Raw genomic sequence first — 24975 nt, 5'->3', positions numbered from 1 at the left:
CCTCCATAAGATTTTTCTTTTGGTGAAACCTTGCACACTCTTAGGGAGCATTTCCATTGGGAAAGCCAGGATTACTCTGACTCCAAAAAGAGGCTTAGGGAATTCTTACTCCTTCCTCAACACAGGCCTTTAGCTATCCCTCGTGTTCTGAACATTGCAGGTGATGCTTTCTTGGAATCTAGCCTTTCCCCAGACACTTTACCTCCAGCTCCCAGAAAACCTGACAGGTATTACAGTGTACCTGACTCTCACAAGTTCCTCTTCAAGAATCCTACTGCGGATCCAGAGACCATTTCCCAAGGACCAAAAGGCATTAAGGCTACTGCTGCCAAAAATCCTACCCCTTCTGATAGAGATTCTAGAGCCTTGGACAGATGGGGTAAGAAGGTATACACTTCTGCTACTTTGGCCATTAAGTCTTTAAATTGCCAGTTTCATATGTTAAAGTACCAGCAGCATATTATGGGACTACTTAAACAGAAAATGATGTTGATTCCTGACTGTGCTGAACACAAAGAATTACAGGATTTAATGCATTTTGCAGAACAAGTTGGTAAACATACTTTGCAATGTGGTTTTGACTCTTTAGAAGCATCTTGCAGGGCTGCTGTCACTGGGTCTGTACTTGGAAGGCATGCTTGGCTTAATGAGCAAATCTTGCCAGATCATGTTAAAGCTAAATTACTGGATGCTCCCTTAAACTAAGACCGCCTGTTTGGCAACAAAGCAGAAGAAGTCCTCAAAAGGATGGAGGAAAAAGGGAAATATATGCAAACTGTTAAAGATTTCATACAAGTACAGCCTCCCAGATTTAGTAGGCATTGGCCTTCAAAGACTTGGTCCTTTCCAGTCTCTTCCAGGCATTCTCAGTCCAAACCCAGGAGCAGCAGACCACCTAGGTTACAGTCTCAGTCTACACACAGACCTAAGCAGTGGGGGGCTTCCACTTCCAAAGCAGGGAGTAGTAAGCCACCCCCCTATGAAAAAATGGCACAATGACGTAACCTTAACCCTTCCAAGCCCTGCTCAACTGCATGCTCCCTTAGGAGGAAAGATCACCCTAAATGCAAAAAAATGGGAATTCATTACCCAGGACAAATGGGTTTTGAATATAGTTTCCCAAGGATATAGATTCCACTTCCACACCCTACCAACCCCAAACGGTTGGCCAGACCTACCCCCAAATCAGTGGGCGGAGGCCCAACACCACATTCTCTCTGTTCTAAGTATCAGGGCTATTCAACCTGTCCCAGCAGAACAAAGGGAACAAGGTTTTTATTCAAGACTTTTCCTGGTACCCAGAAAAGACAGCTCATGGTGTCCTATCCTAGACCTCTCTATTCTAAACACCTTTCTGGTAATCCCAAAATTCAAAATGCTAACACTTCAACAGCTGCTTCCTATGCTAGGCAAAGATGCCTGGTTGACAACCTTAGACTTAAAGGAAGCTTACCTGCACATTCCAATAAGGAAATCTTGCAGGAAATACCTACGCTTCAGGGCAGGCTCCATGCACCATCAGTTCTCTGCACTTCCCTTTGGCTTATCTACTGCACCCAGGGTATTCACAAAGTGTCAAGCTCCAGCCATTGCATTTTGCTGACAGAGAAATATTCATATATACCCATACTTGGACGATTGTCTGATTCAGGCAGAAAGCCAGGACTTGCTATTAAAACATCTGGCATTCGTAAAGAAACTTCTAACCTCACTGGTGTACACCATAAACGAAAAGAAATCTCATCTAGTACCCTGCCAACAGATTGTATTCCTGGGAGGAAGCTTGAACACAACTTCCCAGATGGCTTTCCTCACTCCAGAGAAACAAGTTTATTTGACAACCTACTTCAAAATATTGGCCACAAAGCCCCATCTATCTGCAAGCCCTGGGTTTCATGGCCTCTTGCATTCTACTAATTCCATATGCAAGACTGCATATGAGAAAACTACAATGGTATCTAAAAAGTTTATGGTGTCAACAATCTCAGGACCTGGAATCAAAGATTCCTATCATTCCTTGTATAAAGACAGAGTTCCTTTGGTGGGCAGAGGCCTGCTACCACAACAAGGGGCTCCCTTTCACTCTACCCCCTGCCGCCCAAACCCTAACATCAGACGCAGCAGACTATGCATGGGTGGCTCACTTGGCAGGGCAGTGCATTCAGGGCAAATGGAACCCGAGACAGATGCACCTGCATATGAACCAAAAAGAAATGTTAGCTGTACAGAATTCCCTGACAGCCTTCAAAGACCGCATTCTTCCAGGACAACTATTGGTAAAGACAGACAACATCACTGTTATGTGGTACATAAACAAGCAGGGGGGGGAACCCACTTGTACCCTCTCTGCAGACTAGCCATGGCTCTGTGGAACACAGCCTTGAGCTACCAAGTGCACCTACAAGCTGAATTCCTGCCAGGCAAGCTAAATTCACTGGCAGATGACCTAAGCAGAAATCTCATGGACCCACATGAATGGAAAGTGGAACCAAAAATATTTAACCTCTTGAGGAACAAATGGGGGACTCCAGAGGTAGACCTGTTTGCCTCCCCTCAGAACTACCAATTGGACAAATTCTGCACAAGGACTTCCCATAGTCAAGCTTAGAATGTGGATGCCCTGTCCTTTACCTGGGAAAGCCTCTCGGTTTATGCCTTTCCCCCTCTGCCTCTCTTCTCGAAGGTTCTGCAAAAGATCAAACAGGACAAGCCAAGGACATTACTGATTGCACCAGACTGGCCACGCCAGCACTGGTACCCCCTCTTGCGCAGTATGAAACTGCTGGAACCATGGCACCTGCCTCAGACCCCTTCCCTGCTGTCTCAGCAGGCGGGCCAAATTCTGCACCCTCAGCTTCAAACCCTGAACCGTGCAGCCTGGCTAATTCCTTGAGCTCTCCAATAGCATCCCTCAGTAAGCAGGTGCTAGATGTCATTCTGGAGGCAAGGAGGCCTAGTACTAGAAAATCCTATGCTGAAAAGTGGAAAAGATACTGTTCCTGGAACCAGACTCAGGGGAAGGGCACAACAGTGCCCAGCTTACCTCATATTCTTCAATACTTAACAGAAATGCTCCACAAGGGCCTGTCCTTCTCGTCAATTAAAATTCATGCCTCTGCCATTTCAGCACATTATAATACTGAGCCACCCCTCTTCTCTCACCCCCTACTAAAGCAATTTCTTAGAGGGGCCAAATATTTAAGACCCTCCAGGAGAGCCCCTACTCCAGCCTGGGACCTTAACTTTGTATTGGAAAAGCACACTCTCCCTCTCTTTGAGCCAGCTGCAACTGCAGAGTTGAAATTCCTTTCTTGGAAAACAGCCTTTCTTCCAGCCATCACTTCAGCAAGAAGAGTGTCTGAATTACAGGCCCTCATGGCAGTGGAACCCTTCATTATCTTCCATGCAGACAGGATTTCCCTCAGGAACCAATCCTTCCTTTATGCCCAAGGTGGTGTCTAGTGTGGCCCTTAATCAGTCCATTCATTTGCCTACTTTTTTCCCTAATCCACAAAACAAAGGAGAACGAATACTGCACTCTCTGGACGTGCACAGACAACTTAGATTTTATTTGGACAGGACTAAGCCTCTCAGAAAATCTGAACATCTGCTAGTTGGCTTTGCTGCAGAGGCAGAGGAGAAGGCCATTTCAAAGCAAACCATTTCTAAATGGATAGCCCATTGCATTAATTTCTGCTACAAGCACCATGGAAAATCTACGCCACAGGGGATAAGATCACATTTCACCAGGGCTGCATCTACCTCTGCAGCCTTTCTCAGAGGAGTCCCTACCAGGGACATTCTAGAAGCTGCTACCTGGAGCTCTGTACATACCTTCACCAGGCATTACCACATGCCTATTTTTTCTAAATCAAGAGCTGGTTTTGCCACTGCAGTCTTGCAGGGCTTAATAGCTGTCCCTGATGCTCTCTAACTTCCTCCTCCCTTCCTTAGCTTTGGGAATCAACCCAAATGTGATGACTGCAACAGTGAAACACGAAGAACATAGTACAGTTGTATACACTTACCATAAATGTAGATGTTCTGGTGTATTCACTGTTGCAGTCCTGGTTTACCCTCCCTCCAACCCCCTGACTTCTCTTGGCTCTACCTTTCCTTCTTGTTTGGTGTATTTAAGTTTTCTTGTGTATTTGCTTTTTGATGGAGGTGTACCATACCATATAATTGCTTCCCATTGTGGGGGCACCTGACATCTGGGGCAAGAAAAACTGATGTAATGGCGTTGGATGCATGTTTTATACCCCTGACGTCATGGAAGAAGAGACAGCATCCGACACAGGAATTCAAGACTCTGGTATTCAGGCGGATGAGGGCTACCTGCAGGCAGATAACCCAAATGTGATGACTGCAACAGTGAATACACTTGAACATCTACATTTATGGTAAGTGTACACAACTGTACTTTACTCTTAAAGTCCTCCAAAACAAAAAGTATGATATTTGGAACCTCACAAAATCTGAAAAAAAATCTCAAAATTTCAACATTGCAAATGTGAGTAGTCCCCCAATAGAAGCAAGCACATCATTTAAATACTCAGGTTTATGGGTAGACCATTCACTTAACTTCCAAAGTCCCATTAAAAGCACCAGGAAAAAGATCATTTTCTGTTATTCTTGTCCTGGAAAATGTCTTCCTTTCTCTCTGGAACAGTTGGAGCTGTAAAAGGCAAAGGGGTCCTCCTTGCTCAACTTGGAATACAGGCTCTCCATCATAGCCACAGATTCTTAAAAAAAAAAAAAAAAAAAGAAATCATCCACTTCAATTTATTGAAAATAAAATATCTAAATCTGCTGATTCATTTACAGTGATCACCTTTTCCAAAGCCAAATGGCTGCTAGTTTCCTACAAGGTTGAGCTAGTCCTAGGATCTCTACTTTTCAAAGTATTTCATCTAAGTGCCTCCCCACCTCTTGCAGCCAAATTCCATAATAAAACTACGCCATATAACTTCCAAAACTTCTCCCAGTTAACCCACTCATTCCAGAAACCCCAAACCGTACTGTACTGACCATTCCCTTTCCATTCTTGCACCCAAATTCTGGCAAGCCCTCCTACTTCACCTTAAAGAAATCTCCTCTTTACCCATGTCCAGAGGTCATCTCAAAAGACACCTCCATTAAAAATCTGACTACAAATGCTTTTCTTCTGGACACGTAACTTAACTGCCCCCTCAATGGCATCACTTCTACCTGGACCCTCTGTTTTTACCTGCGGCTTCCTCATATTTACTGCTAAAATTTATTCATGTTTTTTTCTACTTTGTGAATAATGTATATGTATCGTATCAGTTGTCTATGGGATTGTCTTCCTTCTGTGATTACTCTGAATTTTTTTCAGTTTTATTTATTTATGTATTTATTTTGTGAATTTCTTCACCTGGGCTGTGCCTGCAGATGGTCTCTTGTGATCAGTGTGTTACCCTGGTAAACTAAATAAATGATTACGTCCTGACTATAACCGTGGCAACTCAGGTGTGATTAGCAACTTGGGCATTTGACAGAGCTGCAGGGAGCAATGGGAGCATGTCCTGTGATGATCCTGGCAGAGGGTGTGAATTGTATATGAGGAAAGTGCAGTCTAAGAGGGGATGGGGGAGGGACAAGATGTTGCACATAGAGCTGGCTTTAGCAATTGTGGGGCCGGATTTGGGCCAATTTGGTGAGGCCCCCAAGTTGACCACTTCAACTACCATCCTGCCCACACCCCAACCTCCTTCCACCCTCTTGCCTCATGGATTTAAAGTGATTAAGTATTAAATATTGTTATATATCAGGAATATAGACTATTACTGTACATTCAAAATAAAAATAATATCTTTTTCTTTTATTTTGTTAAAAACACATGAGTAAGATAAAAGTAGATTGTCTCTCATGGTGAATTAAGTACTCTAACACACCACTGTCTTTAGGAAGTTATGCTGGCAACATGAAGCATGCCAAGCTACTTCGAAGTAAGCACAAATAAAACATGAAAACTAGTTTCTGATTCTCGCATCCTTGCCCGATGTGTTGGGATGCCAGAGAGTTAGGACAGCTGAGTGAGTGGGGATGGGCTTAATGGTTATTTGGAGATGGGGTACTGCAAGGAATTCAGACATTTTGTAAACTCAGTTGTATATTCTTATATAATAGAACCCCTTCCTTTCTTCGTTCATGGGTTTCTAATTACTTCCTGCACTTGTGAACTATTGGGAGACCCCTGCCCAGCTAATTCTTATGCAGTCACTGTTTCCACAAAACCGCATAAATCTGCTGAACTTCCTCAGAATGATCAATAACAATAATAGCCATCTCAGGGCTGTTCTTAGAAACAGCATTGTTCACATGCTTCCATATAATGGTTTTTGAAACTTTATTTTTATTTACTTAATTATCTGCTAAAGCAAGTATGCTTACAGATCATTTCTAGCCATAGCTCAGGCCACAAGGCTTACAATCAAGATTACATTTGGAGAAACTCTATGGTATATATTAAGCTGCATGTTTTGGCTGCTAGGAAGAAGTCAGAATGCCTTCAGGAAACCCACATGAATATAAGGGAGAACATACAAAACTCACACTTTGTTCAACTTTCTGGTGTACATTTCCCCTAAAACTCTTCCACAGTCCTGACCAACTAGTTTCCATTTTTAAATTTCTTTTGTTTGTCTCCCCACCATTTTGTATACAGCTGTGAAACTGTGATGCCTTTGCAGTACATTTGAGTGAAACTGTTTTTGTTACTGCTTTCCCCTTTAAGCTAAGTGGAATAATTTTTTAATACACCTCTGCCTTGTTCCTATCAACATACAAACCTTGCATTTCGCTTCTCTTGGATGACTTCTGCCCAGGTTCCAGTTGTTTGGCCTAGTTTTAGATGTTAAGCATTATACTGATGCTCATTTAATGTATTTTTTGCCATGTGCATTTAGTTTTGTGATAGTAGCATAAGTGAATCTTATTAGATTGACTTGCACAGCTGTAGGCTGTAGGTGTGCTGCGATGTGGATGGTCTTTTTGAGATTGCATACAGCGGTTTATTGGAGTTTGCCATTTTCCTCAATGTTGTGTGATGTCAGAGTTGGAATTCATAATTAGCAGTTGGTGTGGGGGGTACAACAGGGCTTGTGCCCCCTGCAGAAACACTAGATCTGATGTAGTCAGTTTTCATTCATTCCTAAACAGTTGGGTTCGGATCCAATCCTGGGATCCGACTCAGTTATTATTTTAGCTCATGGCCACCAAAAAGCTCTCAAGCTCCTCCCTTACCAATAAAGCACCAACCTAACATACCACAGATCACATTTGACTGTTTCGCATTTGGATGTAGTTGCTTTGAGCTGTCAAGCATTTCAGTAGAGTGGGAAACAAGTCTATTCTTTTTGTTACTTCCTATAAAATCTGAAGTTTTTCTTATTTCCTGTCACTAATTCCTTCCTTTGTTACTCTTTTTTTTTTTTTTTTAGTGTAGTCTTCTTACCGTAGCTGATGAGCTACTTTTTGTTTTCCCTCTTGCACGCTTTAGTATAAATTTAGTTATCATTGCTGGTAATTTTTTCTCCTTTGCTAGTTGTGTATTTAAAAAAAAAAAACAAAAAAAAACTTCTTTCTATTATTTTTATATATCATTTCAAAATGTCTGAAAAATGTCCTTCTAGCTTTAAAAAAATGGCAGAAATGCAGGCACAAGTTGCCTCTTTCTGACGCGCACACTTGTGTGTCTGTTGCTTGGGCTCAGACCATTTACAGCTTGATTGCTCCATCTGTAAAGTCTTCAAGCCACGAGCAATCGTGGACAGGAAAATTAAATTAATCCTGAAAGGATTGTTACCGTCTTCATTCTCAGAGGCTTTTTCTGGGGCTCACCCCACCCAAATCTAAGATTAAGAAGCCTTCGTCTGAGTGTTCAAGGCCTTCTGGATCCTCGACTCCCTCGGGTACTTGCACAGAAGCACCATGGAAGAAGCACAAGTTGGATCCGAAGACTGTTTCTGCTCAGCTGGTGTCAGAGTCAAAAACAGCTTCCTAGGATCCTAGCAGTTCTGATCCGAAGCATTTGCCCAAGACCAGGTATTCCCCCTTCATAGACCCGGTACCTTCTAGATTACCTTTTCCATATTTTGAATCCTGATTGCACTCTAGGCCTCCATCGGTAACTTTTTGTTCTAGAAGTCTGACTGAGGTTGATGTGGACAGAATGATGAAACATTTCTTTTAGCGCAGGTACAGATGAGAGTTCTCCTGGCTTCTACCCCTTCGGTTCAAGAAGCCCTTGTTTGTACTACTCCATCAATCTCAGCTCCTTCTCCTATCCGACCTATTGTTTCAGAACCCATGGATCCAAATCTCCCAGGACCATCTCAATTGGATCTGAAGATGTTAGTATCTTTGGCTCTGAGGCTGTTTCTGAGTGCACTGGCTCAGATGGTTTCTGAGATGGATGACTCTCGGAGCCGAAGTGTCCCTGTCAGATCCGGGGCATTAGAGTCAACTCTGAAGTTTTTGTAGTAGTCTCTTCCTTTCATAGCCTTGGCATTGGACAGCTTGACTCAGACCTCTGCCTTGGGTAGACTGCCTTCAGGGCAGGGGGAGCCAATGGAGTGGAAGTGTGGCTTATCGGCTCCGTTGGCTTCCTTCTCCCTGAAGCATTCTGCCTTTGAGGTGGTGCAGAGAATGTTCTCTGCTTCCACAGGATGGACGGCTCCTAGCCTCTTGGATCTTCCCCCTCTATCCCATGTGTCTCTGCGCCTTGAGCCCCATCATTATGTGCCATAGGGCCAGCCAGACAAATTCTCAAGGTTACCCAGCAGGGTATTACCATGTCTTTTGATACTTGTAAGGCATCCCACCAAAGAAGTCCCTAGGAAGAGGAATTGCAAGAGAAGACACTTGGACTCCCCTCAGGAAACAATCTCTGAAGATACTGATTTTGATGAACGGGAAGGGTCCCCAAGATCACCACTCGAAGATGCTTCATTTGGGGACATCCTTGAGATTCTTAAGCAGAGGGGTGATTGGTTTAACAATAATTCTTCTCGAGAGGAATCTGTATTCCTGGAGGCCTTTAGGTCTGCCCTGTGTACCTCCTGGCTAACTCCGCTCGCTGATGAGCTCATTGACTTGATCTCTAGGTGGGAGTGCAAGGAACCAGACATAGTTGAGCCAATCCCCAAAAGACCAGATTGGATTCTGGTACCACCTGTAGGATGGGGGTTTTGGAGCAAGGGAGTGCCCGTAGATGCTGTGGTCATGGTGGTGGCCACCAAGAAGGAACTTGCTGAGCACAGAGTTCTGCTGACCGTCCTCCCAACAGTGAGTCTAGGGCTTTGGACAGGTTAGCTTGTGTATGCTTCAGTGACCTTTGCCATGAGATCGCTGAACCACTTGGCGCACTTTATAAGACTGCAGAGGAACTTGATAAAGGAACTGTCAAAATCCCTTTCTAGGACCACTACTGCTTATCTCGGGCTTCTGTGGCCTCACAGTCTGTGACTCTACAATGCATTTCTAATTCATCCATGAGGCTTCTCTCATGTAGCTGAGAGTACCTCAAGGGCAGCGGTTTCAGGTATTTCCATTAGGAGGCATCCCTGGATGTGCATGTCTAATTTTGCAGAGGCCTTCAAGTCCTCATTTGTCAGTGCACCTTTTGACGGTACTTCCTTGTTTGGCCTTAAGGTAAAGGACACACTCCAGTTGTGAGAAAGATGGAAAGATCCTCTCTGCAGTGGGCGCATCTTTTTCAGTCCCTCAGAGTACCTTCTGTAGGAATCAATGAGGTGGTCGAAAGACATGGTTCAGAAAGTCCCAGGGTCCTTTCCAAGATCCACAGGGAGATAGTTCCCCCAGGGCAGAGGTGGGAACTGATTGTCCCCCTCTGGAGGCAGTCAGGGGTTGTTTATCCCTCCACCAAAGAGCGTGGCTAGACATTATAAAAGATATGTGGGTTCAGAGGATTGTTTCCAGAGGTTATGTAATTCCCTTTTCCATTCCATCTCCATCTGTATGTAAATTTCCCAATGTTCCACCCAGTCAGAGGAAAGCAGCAGTACTAGAAATACAAAGCTGCTAGAAAAAAAAGAGTCATCCAAGAGGTCCCACCAGAAGAGATAGAATCCGGAACTTACTCAAGAATCTTTTTAGTGCCAAAGAAAACAGGGGACTGGAGACCAATTTTGGATCTCAGCAGCTTGAAAAGTCAGTTCAAAACAGAAAGTTTTGAATGGTCACGGTTCAATCCTTTCTGCCCTTTTTCTGCAAGGATGATTGGATGGTTTTATATTAATTTGTCAAAAACTAATTCCTGAGAATGGCTATTCATCGAACAAACCAGCGAAAAGCCGTTCATTGAACGTTCACTTCAGCTAAAATTTTTCTAAGGGATGGAAGTTAGTTGTCCAGCAGTAGGAAATTTCCCCTTTCGTCACTGTAGTGCAATCTTGGAGTTGGTGTATATATAAGTGGGGAGGGCACAGCCCCCCACCTTTGTGGGTTTGATATAATGTAGTTTGTGTTACGGTTGATGTGGAGGGCAAGTGATTCCATTCCCTTAGAAAAACGTTTGCTGAAGTGAACATTCGATGAACGGCCGTTCGCTGAATGGCCAAATTAGTTTTCCATGAATTAATATAGACCCTACCTGGATGTGCTTGATAGACCTTCAGGATGCATGCTATTAAATAAAAATGAACACTCTAGAAGGTATCTACGCTTTCAGCTGGGAGCCGGTCATTGCCAGTATAGATAGCCCATTGCCACACTCTCAGGGTCCTTTGGTCTCACCCCAGTTCCCAGGATATTCATGGTCACCAAATGCACGACAGTGGTAGCAGCTCACCTGAGACTGCAGGGATTTGGAGTTTCCGTATTTGGATGACTGGTTCATTACTGCCCTGACCAGGCATGTACTAATAAGATCACAAGATCAGGTCTTCAGACTTGCTTCATTCTGGGGGTAACTAAATTACAACAAATTTCAGTTAGAGCAGTCTCAGATATTGGAATTCGTAGGAGCAATTTTCAGCATGGTACCAATGACAGCTTCTGTTCTCCTCTCAAAAGTACAAACTTATCAGATTCCAGCTCAGAAGAATACTTTATGGTATCACAATCTCAGCCTGATTGATTCTACAAGCCTTGGGATCAGTGTTGGTGGCTATAGTCCTAGTTCCTCTAGCAAGATTTCATGTGAGAATTCTTCAGCGGATGTTAGCAGCACAATGGTTTATTCTTTACCAACATGTCAGCCCAAATAAGAATCACTCAGGCATGCAAGAGATACCTTTGGTGGTGGATTCAATTAGATCAGGTTGTACAAGGTTGTCCTTTCATTCTTCCTCAACACAAGGCCATTGTGACCACAGATGCATCCCAGATTGGGTGGAGGGGGCACTTCCAGGGGAAAACAGTCCAAGACATATGGTCCCTTGAAGAGGCCAACATGCATATCAGTGTTCTGGAAATGAGAGCAGTGCTCTTAATGTTGCAGGCCTTCCAAGAAACTCTACCTTTCTGGGCAACTGCGATTCACACAGACAGTATGTCACTAGTTTGGTACATCAGCAAACAGAGGGACCAGGTCTTACCCCTTGTTTCGCAGTGGGCGATCTCATCCAACTGTTTTCTGATAGCAGTGCACATTCCAGGGAAGTCCAGTGTAATAGTAGACAAATTGAGCAGGTCCATTCATTTACCTCACAAGTGGTCTCTCAACATGAAGGTGGCAGAAACATTTTTTGACCAATAGGGCCAGCCTTGCTGCGACCACTTTGTTTCTTCTCTAAACAAATTCAGTAGCTTCTCTGCCCTAATCCCACCATCAGTGGAATCACTGAGGTATGCTCTACTGCATGATTGATCCCTTGTCTCCTCTGTGTGTATCCTCTAAATCCATTGATCCTCAAGTTTCTACGGAAAGCTTTCCAGTTGAAGAGCAGGGTCATCGTCATTGCACCTTACTAGCCTCGACAGATTTGGTTCCCTTTTCTTTGGCCTCATCTAATTTACCCACCTTGGATTCTGGATCCAATTCCAGACTTCCTGTCTCACCCAACAGGCATGATTCACCCGGATATCTTAAACCTAAAGGTGATAGTGTAGTTTCTTTACTTCAGTTAATAGCCAGACAACCTATGATCTCATCCCTTGTCCATCATATACTTTTGTCTTCCCATAAATTTTCTATAAGAAAACTTTGCAGAAGTAAATGGAAGAGGTTTATGTTTTGGGCACATCAGAAAAATATTTACCCCTTTTCAGCCACTGTAAAAAGTGTTCTTAAATTTTTGACGACGGAGCTAGCTTTTCAACCATTAAGAGTTCATTTAGCAGCCATCTCTAATTTTCACATTGGATATGAGAATTCTACCTTGGCTTTATCTAAACTTTGTAAGGCCTTCTTGAGAGGTACTTTTCTTTTGAGACCTCCTTATAAAGATCCAACTCCTCCATGGGACTTAAATTTGGTACTGCGGGGTTTAATTAATTTCCCTTTTGAACCAGCAGTAAAATGTTATCTAAAGTTTCTGACCTGGAAGACTATCTTTTTGGTAGCCATCACCTCTGCTAGAAGGATTTCAGAACTTCAAGCTTTGTCTTCTAAACCTTCCTACTTGAGTTTTCACAAGGATAGAGTAACTTTACAAACCAATCCGTTTTACTTCCTAAGGTGATATCAGAATGTAACATCAACCAGTCCATTAATCTGCCTGTTTTCTTTCTTAAATTTGCAAACAAAGGTTAATATATGTGCATTTATTGGAGGTTCACAGACAGTTACATTTTTACTTACATAGAACAAAAGAAATTAGAAAGGCAGATCAATTATTTGTTTCCTTTGCAAATTCTAAATTCGGCAAATCAGTTGCAAAGGTAACTTTAGCCAGATGGCTGATGGATTGTACACTGTTTGTCTACAACAAGTTGGGTTTGTCCTTACTGAACCCTTCATCTAGGTCCATGGCAACTTCTTCAGTGTTTCTCCCTAGGGCTTCAATGGATGACATATGTGAGGCTGCAACTTGGGCAAGTCCTCATACATTTATTATATATTACAGATTGGATCTGGTCTCAGGAAAGAGCAGCCTTTGGCTCAGCTGTGCTTTAAGGAATATCCTTCCTTAAAATCCACCTGGGATTTTATGTAGCTGGGGACTGAGCCCTAGCTGTTGAGGAATAAATGAAAATTGACAATGTCAGATAAAAAAAGTTATGTACTCACCATAACGTTCCGTCTGTGTTGTCCATTTTCATTCTTCTTCAACTTCTCTCCCACTAACTCCCAACCTTTTTTAACAGTTGATTTCTGGAAGAACGAGGACTTGTAAGCGTGCCACTGTTTTTTATGCTGAGCTCCAAATAATGGCTTCTTCCACCAGTGCTATTATGGTAATATTTCTTGCATAATGTTAACCAGCAAACAAGATGTGAGGTATGTTAGGGGTTGGTGCATTATGGGTAAGGGAGGAGTTCAAGAGATTTTTGGTGGCCACGAGCTAAAAAAGCTTAATCGGTTACGAGGGTCGAATCCAAACCCAGCTATTGAGGAAGAATGAAAATGGACAACACGTATGGAATGTTATGGTGAGTAAATAACTTTTTTTTAATTTTTTTGATGATTTCTTTTGTTGTTTTGCTTTAGATTAAACTGTTTTAGGTGTATTGAACTTAGACTAAATGAATGTAGATGTTTCAGTATAGACCCTTTGCTCCTAAATGTAACTATAAGAAGTGTTTTTCTGTTATACTTTTGAAACATTCTGTCATAACTCTTGATGATTAGAAGTTGCCTCACATCACAGTATCTGTTCTTTTTTGTCTACTAATGTTTGCTTTCATATTGTCTGACTATTCCAGTTATTTTTTATAATTATATACATTGAGAACCAGTCATAAATCCTATGTTAGCAGTGGAAGCAAAAGAAAATCTCTTTTAGCCTTCAAATTAAGCATGATCTTACTGTCTTGTGCAACAGTAATTCAAGTAATGCACAACACCTGATGATTAATCTGACCTCAGTTTTTAGATGAAAATCCTGTTGAACACTTAGCAACGGCAGCTAACCATTATGGGCGAATGAGCATTTAACGCTGTGAGTCATATAAGTGTCATGAAACTGTAGTATTAATAGTTCTTTAGTCCGCCCAACTCTTTGCTAAACAGGGCTAAGGCCAACCCTGGCATCACACTCTTATTACACACCTACCCCATGATGCTAACCACATAACCAAGGAAGAGAGAGGGGAAACTAGGGTTAGGCCTTAAAGGGAAAAAGCTGGCAGATGTAGGATGGCACTGCCCCTCATCACACCATTGGGGGTCCATGTAAGCCCCACTCAGGAATTATATGATAGTCCGGTGGAAGAAGAGGAACTGAAGACACAGCTTTGGACGTGAGGCATTAAGGATGGCTGTCAGAGTGAAGCAGTGGTGAAGTGCATCCCTAAAAAAGTGTCTACCCTCCTTACAAGAGATTAAGAGATTATAGGCAAAGGAGTTAAGGGAGTGTTACATAAAGGTCCTGCTTTGGTGAACTTTAATTGAGTTTAGAACAGAAGATGCTATTAAAAAAGGATAATTAGTAGGGTGTATGAAATCTTGCATATGTGAGTCAGTCAGAGGAGATTAGAAAAGAATGTGAAAAGAGGTAAAAAGGCAGTTTGCAAAGGAGCAACGAAAAGAAATATGCAGGGCTTCCACATATGCAGCAAAATCCAGAAGGTGTAGGATTTTTGCATGAAAATGTTTGCTTAGGTATTTTTATTCCCCAAGTAGACTTCAGAGGATTTTTCCTCAGGTGGATAACAAATGCTGGAGATGTGGTGAGGAAGAAAGAAAGGTAATTGGGAATGTGTTTGGAAATGTAAGGATTTTAAAAGCTCTGTACAGAGTACTTTGACAGAAGTGTTGGGGGAGCAAGTAGTGGTAACTAAAGAAATTCTTCTTTTGAGTTGGGATATAAGATTGAGTTGCCTACACATATTAAGGCTTTTTCCTAAGTTTAATGCTGTTGACTATTAAGTAGTAGTTACTAGAAAATGGAAATCAAAATCTGTACCAAACATAAGACAAGTTTTGTATATTGTAAAGGAAATAAAAGTAGAGGTGAGATCTTTAGAAAGGAAAGGAGGAAAATTCATACAAATCAAATTCATGGGAATAGCGCATGCAAATAATGTTCAGGAGGTGAAAGAGGGAGGTTTAAGGGATGGCAGGAATTGATTAATTTTTGTAATTTTGGAGTGAATGAAATTTGTTAAAAAGAGCATATGTCTTGTGCATGGCAATAATAATTAAAACTTATTATGGTTTGTTTTCTAGTATGTTAATGTATGTGAACTCATGTTGCTGTTTAAAATGGGATCATTTCATAAAGACGTTTAAAAAAATTATTAGAAAATTGTGCGGTTGGAGAACAGTGGCTTTATATTCGGACAATAAAATCAGTCCCTGAAAATGTTTATAATCCCTCTAATTTTATATACAAGGCAGACTTTCCTGTACAGGCCATGAGAAGTTATGAAAGGTGTTTTCAAAAGAAACAAAAAGATTTTATATGGGAAAGTAAAAAAAAAACGAGCTATTTCATAGGTAACTATGTAGTCCAGAAGACCATTATTTTTTCCAGTAGACCATTAATGAGCATAGTCCAAAGTCCCAATTGCCCGAAGGTACTGTCTCTTTAAGTGACTTTCTCAAGGTCCTACAATAGGCAAAAGAAGGCTGAGGGAATCAAATCATGTGCTACAAGAAGTGGCTCATTAACACCGCATAGTTTTAAGTGGAATGTATCGAATGCTTCATCAAAATGTAAAAGACAAGGGAAGATGTGTAAGAAAGACTGAGAAAATAAACATATTACTAGGATGTAGTGGTGGGAAGTCTGTGCGGTCCTATTATCTAACACCAAAAAGCGATGGTAAAGCGTGCTTAAGAAACCAAAAAACAGAAACAAAGCTTGCTTTGGGAATCCAAGTGAAGGACTGAAACCAAATAAACCTCCTTTATTCAAAGTGAGTGCCAAACACAGAACATTAACGCCACAAGAATAAATACGTTTTCGACCCTAGTACACCTAGGTCTTCTTCAGAAAAACTGAAATCCATTAAGGAAGTGCCTTTTGTACAAAGTTAATTAATAAAAATCATCAGTTAGCCAATGAAAATCAGCCTAATTTAAAAATATATCAACTTTTAAAAACAAGTGAAATCTTCACTGGTAGTAAAAACATATACCATATTCCTAGTGAACTAATTACAGTTAAAACACTTTAAATTTCTAACAATGATTATAACAAAAGTAAGTATATAATAATAGACTGTAAGCAGAATAAATATACAAAATGTAAAAAATATATATAAATATACATAAAAAAGGAAACCTTTCCTTATATTTAAACCTTGTTTGCTTTGATGGTAAAATATTGTGTAACTATGCCCCCTTGTGGTAAGTAAAAAACTTCATAATTTAGCTGCCCTAAGCTTGAGAACTGAAGAGATGGAAAGTGTGTCATTGAGACCTGGGGGTTTAGTCGAATCCAACACTATTTGCCAAAAAAGTTCTTTGTATTCTAGTTTGGCTTCCCACATACCACCCCTGATCTCTTTCGGGACAATTTCCAGGACAAAAAAAGAAAAAGTCGCTTGAGGACATTTCAAAGTGTGTCTGTACAATGCATTTTTGTTATATTGTTTCCTAATTTCATATAAATGTTTATATATGCGGTTCTTCAACTTTCTTTCAGTTTTTCCCACATAGAAAGAACCGCAAATTTTACACGTAGCAATGTATATAACTCCTTGAGTATTGCAATTGGAAAAGGTGTCACTAGCAATGTTTCTATCTCTTGAAGGTATGGAAATGTGGGTTTGATTAATTACATAAGCACATTGTGAACATGCTCCACATTTAAAAGTCCCATGCCTTCGTGAAGAACCTTTAAGTTTATTTTGCCCATTGAACTCAAACAATTGTTTAAAATTCTGGTCCCTCCTGTATATAAATTTCAAGTTTTTATTTTTAAAAATCTCCAGATCAGAAAATTCAACAAATTTGTTCCATTCCTTGGTGATAACTTTCTTAATCACACCTGAATCACCTGGGAAGCCAAGCTAGAATACAAAGAACTTTTTTGGCAAATAGTTTTGGATTCAACTAAACCCCCAGGTCTCAATGACACACTTTCCATCTCTTCAGTTCTCAAGCTTAGGGCAGCTAAATTATGAAGTTTTTTACTGTTACCACAAGGGGGCATAGTTACACAATATTTTACCATCAAAGCAAACATGGTTTAAATATAAGGAAAGGTTTCCTTTTTTATGTATATTTATATATATTTTTTTACATTTTGTATATTTATTCTGCTTACAGTCTATTATTATATACTTACTTTTGTTATAATCATTGTTAGAAATTTAAAGTGTTTTAACTGTAATTAGTTCACTAGGAATATGGTATATGTTTTTACTACCAGTGAAGATTTCACTTGTTTTTAAAAGTTGATATATTTTTAAATGAGGCTGATTTTCATTGGCTAATTGATGATTTTGATTAATTAACTTTGTACAAAAGGCACTTCCTTAATGGATTTCAGTTTTTCTGAAGAAGACCTAGGTGTACCAGGGTCGAAAACGTATTTATTTTTGTGGCGTTAATGTTCTGTGTTTGGCACTCGCTTTGAATAAAGGAGGTTTATTTGGTTTCAGTCCTTCACTTGGATTCCCAAAGCAAGCTTTGTTTCTGGTTTTTGGTTTCTTAAGCATGCTTTACCATCGCTTTTTGGTTTTGGTATTTATACGATGGCAGGGAATTTGGAGGGTGAAACCGAACTTGAATCACCCAAACACTATGGGATGGGTGAATTGCGCAAAGTGATTGGTCAACTATCGCAGCTGGTGGAATTACTCACACCAGCTTGCTCTTCCATTCTGCAACTAGCTTCTGGTTTAAATAGTACATCGCCATTAGTGCTTTCTGGACAGAACCAACAGACTGATAGACGATCTTTTGGTGTTAGCACTAAAGAGGTTTTGGATGGTCATTTACCCAACACAGGAAACAAATTTAATAACTTTCCACGGTTGCTACGCTCCCATTCTCAACCCGTTCGTGGTAACAGGACACAAGAACAACCTAAAGTGCAAATGGAATCTCCGCTTGAAAACCAAGGTGACTTTACTACTGTTTTGTCTGTTAGTGGTTTTAAAGCTTTTTTGGACAAACGCTTTTCCATTAATGGTTCCTACCTCACTACCCGATCTAAGGAACCAGTGGTTAAAACTTATAGAGAAAATATGGATGATTTGTTTTTTTACTTAGAGAAATATAAGCATTTAGGATGTGATTGCACATTCCTGAGAGAATGTCTCGACAAGCAGATTGTGCCCAAGGGACTACGTATTGTTAAGTTCCCCAATAATGTGACGCAAGGTACTGAATTTCACTCTGACCTTATTAAAATTTATGATGAATGTGGATTAAAGGTGGTTGATGCCATCATTAAAGAAAATGAAAGAATTAGGGTGTCACTTTTAGACCTGATAGAAACTATTAATAACAACATTATCAATGATTTGTTTTTTACTATAGACACAGAAAAGAAACTGTATTTCGATATTTTTTCAGATATAGAGAACAGGTGTATTAAGAATATGAGGAGGAAAGTCACAAAATTGGAAAGAGACTTAAAAGATTACAAGGAAGGTAATGCTTACCCCCCACCAAAGACTTTTAAAACTGCTGCTGCCTCAGGTTATAAAGCGTACCAGGACCACCCAGTATACCCTTTACATGAAACTGAAAACAACAGACAAGAGGGGTTTGAAGGGGAAGAAGAGTGCTTTCTAGTTGAACAGCCGCCCCCTTTAAGGAGGTCGGACAGGATTCGCAAACAGAATCCTGTCCCCTACCACAGTTACAACCGCAGGTGGAGTCGGAGGTAATTTCTGACTCAAATACCTTCATTTTGCAACAAGGATTTACTTTCCAATTTAATGGGTGCAACATTTTTAATTACACTAATTTGAAATTGACAGAAGCACATTTTGATTTATTTTCTAAGGGCTTCAAGTTCATCCCTATGCGTAAGGCCAATTTACCCAAGTTAATAGTGGATGTTAAATTGTTTTTGAGGAAAATGAACTTGGCCCTTATTTTTCAGGCACACAAACAAGGTTATTCAGTCAACAATTCTTTAAAGAGAAGAAGTGTTTTTAACCCACCACTACACCCTCAATTAAAGAATCTAGAGAATGTTTTAGAAAGGGAAGTAAGGAATACAATAGCCCAACACAAGATTTTCCCAAACTTAACACAAGAAGAAAGGAAAGTGTTTAATGAGCTCAGGAACAACACCAGTATAAGGATTATGCATCCTGACAAAGGGGGTGGAACGGTCCTGATGGACTTCATTACTTATGAGTCCAAGATGAATGATTTATTACACGACACCAACAAATACTCTAGAGTTTCTATTAATGAGGTGAATGTATCTCATTCAAATATTAATTTACTCCTGAATGACTTACTTTTGGAGAGTTCCATCACTCAGGATAATTTTCATTTTTTGTCTAACACACACCCTAGAGTCCCCTCGGCTTTTGGCATACCCAAGGTCCACAAAGATCAGGTTGACCCTCCATTACGGATGATTGTTTCCTCGGATGGTTCAGCCACTACACCACTTGCAAAATTTGTGGACGAGAAGTTGAAAAAACTCTCACAACAGGGTGTTACTTCACTAAAAGATTCATGGGATTTTTTAAAATGTGTTGAATCTCACCTATTTTCCCCAGATTTGGTGTTCGTTACATTGGATGTGGTTGACCTATTTGGGTCCATCCCCCATGATATAGGTTTACAATGGTTAGAAGAGAAAATGAGGGACAGTAAACTATTTTCCAATGATGACTTTAATAATTGTTTACTTTTTATGGATATTATTCTTAATAACAACTTCATGTTCTTCCAAGGTGAATTTTACAAACAAACTAGAGGAGTGGCTATGGGAGCCAAATGTGCTCCCACCTACACGAATATTATTTTGTTTAGGTGGGAAGAATTATTCATCCTTGAGAGCCCCTTTGCAACACATTGGTGTTTATTCAAGAGATTCTTGGATGATATTGTTATTTTTTGGATGGGTTCTTATGACACTTTTTTAGAATTTTTCAATATATTAAAAGTACTACCACATTTTTGGATTTTACTTACAACTATAATTCAGATGTGCTTACATATTTGGACATTACCCTTACAAAAACTAACCAAGGTTTTTCATCTAACATATTTCGCAAAGAAACATTTTCTAACTCATATCTTCACTTCAAAAGTGCTCATCCTTACTTTCAGAAAAGGAACCTGGTCAAGGGTCAACTGGTTTGGATCAGTAGGATGACATCTAATGATGTTGATTTTCTTAGTGAAAGTGAAAAGGTTTTAGAAATGTTTAGAGAAAGGGGATACCCGGAAGGTTTATTGCAACAGATGCTGGAGACAGTGATTCAGGGGAGACATGATAGATTTTCTCCCATTTTAGGATGTGGTTCTTCTAATACAGTTCCTCTAGTCCCACTAAATAGTGAAGTTGGCAACTTTTGTGAAGCTTTTATTTTTGACTATTCAGGTGATTCAGGTGTGATTAAGAAAGTTATCACCAAGGAATGGAACAAATTTGTTGAATTTTCTGATCTGGAGATTTTTAAAAATAAAAACTTGAAATTTATATACAGGAAGGACCAGAATTTTAAACAATTGTTTGAGTTCAATGGGCAAAATAAACTTAAAGGTTCTTCACAAAGGCATGGGACTTTTAAATGTGGAGCATGTTCACAATGTGCTTATGTAATTAATCAAACCCACATTTCCATACCTTCAAGAGATAGAAACATTGCTAGTGACACCTTTTCCAATTGCAATACTCAAGGAGTTATATACATTGCTATGTGTAAAATTTGCGGTTCTTTCTATGTGGGAAAAACTGAAAGAAAGTTGAAGAACCGCATATATGAACATTTATATGAAATTAGGAAACAATATAACAAAAATGCATTGTACAGACACACTTTGAAATGTCCTCAAGCGTCTTTTTCTTTTTTTGTCCTGGAAATTGTCCCGAAAGAGATCAGGGGTGGTATGTGGGAAGCCAAACTAGAATACAAAGAACTTTTTTGGCAAATCGTGTTGGATTCGACTAAACCCCCAGGTCTCAATGACACACTTTCCATCTCTTCAGTTCTCAAGCTTAGGGCAGCTAAATTATGAAGTTTTTTACTGTTACCACAAGGGGGCATAGTTACACAATATTTTACCATCAAAGCAAACAAGGTTTAAATATAAGGAAAGCTTTCCTTTTTTATGTATATTTATATATATTTTTTACATTTTGTATATTTATTCTGCTTACAGTCTATTATTATATACTTACTTTTGTTATAATCATTGTTAGAAATTTAAAGTGTTTTAACTGTAATTAGTTCACTAGGAATATGGTATATGTTTTTACTACCAGTGAAGATTTCACTTGTTTTTAAAAGTTGATATATTTTTAAATGAGGCTGATTTTCATTGGCTAATTGATGATTTTGATGAATTAACTTTGTACAAAAGGCACTTCCTTAATGGATTTCAGTTTTTCTGAAGAAGACCTAGGTGTACCAGGGTCGAAAACGTATTTATTCTTGTGGCGTTAATGTTCTGTGTTTGGCACTCGCTTTGAATAAAGGAGGTTTATTTGGTTTCAGTCCTATTATCTAACAGTAAAACCATAAGATTCAGGATATTCACCTGGAAATGCCTGCATAAATACTTCCATATCTGAAGTAGACTAATAAATGTTCCTTGAAGGTGATGAAATGTGATTGGTAGTGAAACAGGTGACTTGTAGTTCATAATGTGGGCATGCTCAAAGTTAAACTTCAAACCATGTCTTCAAAATGTTTAGTGACCACATTATCTTAACTAAAGAAATTGTGTATTTTAGTTGGGACACAGGCTTGGAGGAGCTTGGGTATAGCAATGCATCACTGGGCAGATTAATGGTGGCAGCAAATAATGCAGTTACCAGAAACTGAAACTTGAATATTAGCCATATTGTAGGTGATGTAATGAAAATCATAAATAATTTTAAAGGCACGGAGTTGACTGGTTAAAGACAATAGTAGTAAATTGCATTCCAGTATGTGGTTACTCTGGAACCAGTGCAAGCAAATGAGTATGGAGAAAATGTGACATAGGGGATGTTTATTTTAATCCATATATAAAAATGTGTAAAATTGTAAAGTTTATTAGTCAAGAAATGTGAATTAAAATATTGAAATGTAAAGTTGCGTATATGAACTTCTATGATTTTTTTTAATGGAATTACCATTAATATTTGTACATAAATAAACACACAAAAATAAAATAACCACATCTTTCTACAAGATGTTTATTTATTTATTTATTTCTAAATACAAAATTTGAAATGTTAACGTAATATGACTTTGTTTTCATCTTCTGCTTTGGCATGTTTGGTGACTAACATTGTTTTTATTTTTTTCTTCAGATGGTCACATTTGCCTATTAGACTGTATAGTGGTTGATCTTCAGGACATGGATATTTTTGCAGCAGAGAGACACTCCTATGAGTACACTGGGGTTTTACAGGAGGAAAATAGTGATCTTATCTTTCCTTCCTATTTTGTTAGACAAACGGGGGTAAATCTGTTAAAAGAGCCATGTCGTCTGCAGTTGCAAGTGGAGAGAAACTTAGACAGGTGAGCATATGTGTGATTTTTGCTCTGTTAATGGATGAGATAAGTAGACTGAGAAAACGTTATTTGCAAATTTTCCCTTTGGTGCTGAGACAGTGCTTCCATCCATTCTCCTGGTGAGATAGATTCAGTGTTGAATCTTGTTTGTCCTAGGGGTCACCCATGGAGAAGAGAGGAAAAAGTTAACCTACTTTCTTTCGAGAGTGTGTGGAATTGAAGGCCAGAGGTTTAGGAACTGAATAATTCATTGATTACTAAGGAAACATTGCATAGCATGACCCAGGATGTATGTAGAGCTTGCAGTAATATGCTGACTGTAATCATTGCATGCTACACCTGTGCGTTAAGGATTCTGACCAGCGAGCTGCCTTTTTAAGATAAATCTCTGGTAGCCTGTCCCAGCCACTTCTTCCCTTGACCCCAAGTCTACAAAGTAAGGAACGTACATTAAAGCTTGGTCCCCTGATGAGCTGGAAGATACTCCCACTGAAATATAACGGTAGGATAAGCTAAAGCAATTGGAAATGGCATAAAGTGTCCAGGTGCAAGGATGATATTTAAATGTAAAGATAATGTAGCAGATGCAAAGCTTATGTAGCAACTTGTTAATCATTTATTCTCTTTTTTTTTTTTTTTTACTTAGTCCAGTTTTTAAATACTTATTTTTGCATTTATTATAGTAATGCAAACTAATATATGCTTTTTAAGCCGGGTCTTGTTCACTGCAGATGTTCTTCGTGTTTCACTATTGCAGTCATCACATTTGGGTTATCCCTGCCAGGGTAGCCCTCAGTTGGCCCAAATACCAGAGGCTTAGTATTTCTGCGTCTGTTGCCATCACTCCAGGACTGACGTCAGGTCACCAGTAGTATAAAATAAGGCAGCCAACGCCATTACATCAGTCTTTCTTGCCAAGGAGCCAGAAGCAGTTCGCACGAGTGCCAGTCAGCCTCTACCTGAGTTTTCATTTACTGAATTAAAGTTGAAGTCTTCTAAAGCTAAGTACCCCATTGGGGATTCTGTTTTCTTGCTCTAACCGATATCAGAAAAAGTTAACAATTGTCTCGCCTGTGGAAAGCAAATACCACACCGAGACTTTCATTCTTACTGAGTCACTTTCTTAGGCCCAGACCATGACATACCCCACTGTCGCTTTTGTGCTTTGTTCAACCCCAGGACTATATGTCATTGGGCTTTTATTGTAGCTAGATATTTTTACTCTCATTTCTCGAATTTCAATATGGCTTTGGTAAGTCATCCGACAGCAGATCTTCCGAAAAAATGTAAGGATAAAGACAGAGACAGACCACACAGGTCTAAACCTACCGACGATGCTTCCGTTAAGCTAATCGTCAGTTCTCCGGTCCTCAGTGAGTTGCTTTCACAGCCCCTGATGCCTGCTTCTGTGGATTTGCAGGCCGCTACCAAGACCTTTTCGGAGTCCGATATGCCAGAAAACTCTTCATCGACTAAGGATCCTGCAGATGTTTCTACCTTGGATGGCTCTGGAGCCTCTCAGCAGGCACTGGCTTCCGAGGAAGTACGTTACACTACCGATTCTCAACACAGACAGACGACTTCTTTCACGTCTACTGTTCTTTTGAAAACTGCTGAGTTTATAAGGCCCAGGGTATGAACCACACCCAAGAAACCGACCCAGTCTCAGGCACCTGCTTCCTTGCCTCAGTCTCAAATGCTTAAAATGGCAGAAGACCTTATAATGCTGATCAGGGGAAGCCAAGTTACCCCTTCCAAAAGAAAAAAAGATTTGTCCCCCAGTAGTTTTGTCTGAACAGGAGACCGATGACTCTGAGGCATCTGAATATGAAGACGTGCAACCCATCTCTGCTTATGAGGATTCTGATGCAGAGGAATCTCTTCCTTCAGCCTCTCCACCCGAAGAGTTTTCCATTGGTGAAACCCTACATACTTTAAGGGAGCACTTCCATTGGGAATGTCAGGACTACCCTCATTCTAAAAAGAGACTCAGGGAATTCTTAGATCTTCCACAGCAGAGACCTCTGACCATTCCTCCTGTCCTGGATGTTGTGGATAATGTTTTCATGGAATCTAGTTTGACTCCTGACACCCTCCCACCTGCTCCCAGGAAACCTGACAGGTACTGTAGAGTCCCTGACTCTCACAAATTTCTTTTCAAAAATCCTACTGCTGACCCTGTGGTTATTTCTCAAGGGCCTAAAGGAATTAAAGCAACTTCTGCTAAGA

At 40.1% G+C, this 24975-nt stretch overlaps 1 protein-coding gene across 1 annotated transcript in view; it reads left to right on the top strand.

Moving 5' to 3' along the window:
* The window catches only part of VPS13D (vacuolar protein sorting 13 homolog D), a 3321573-nt gene that overhangs the window by 1465076 nt on the left and 1831522 nt on the right, over window positions 1–24975 (top strand). The window contains exon 27 of the mRNA XM_044060428.1: window positions 22542–22752. Within this exon, the coding sequence (XP_043916363.1) occupies window positions 22542–22752 (211 nt within the window). The remainder of the gene's footprint in view (window positions 1–22541; window positions 22753–24975) is intronic.

The sequence above is a fragment of the Protopterus annectens genome, chromosome 2.part0 (assembly GCF_019279795.1).
Source record: "Protopterus annectens isolate FY-2018-M chromosome 2.part0, PAN1.0, whole genome shotgun sequence".
NCBI lineage: Eukaryota > Metazoa > Chordata > Ceratodontiformes > Protopteridae > Protopterus > Protopterus annectens.
This window is presented reverse-complemented; position numbering and strand designations above follow the sequence as displayed.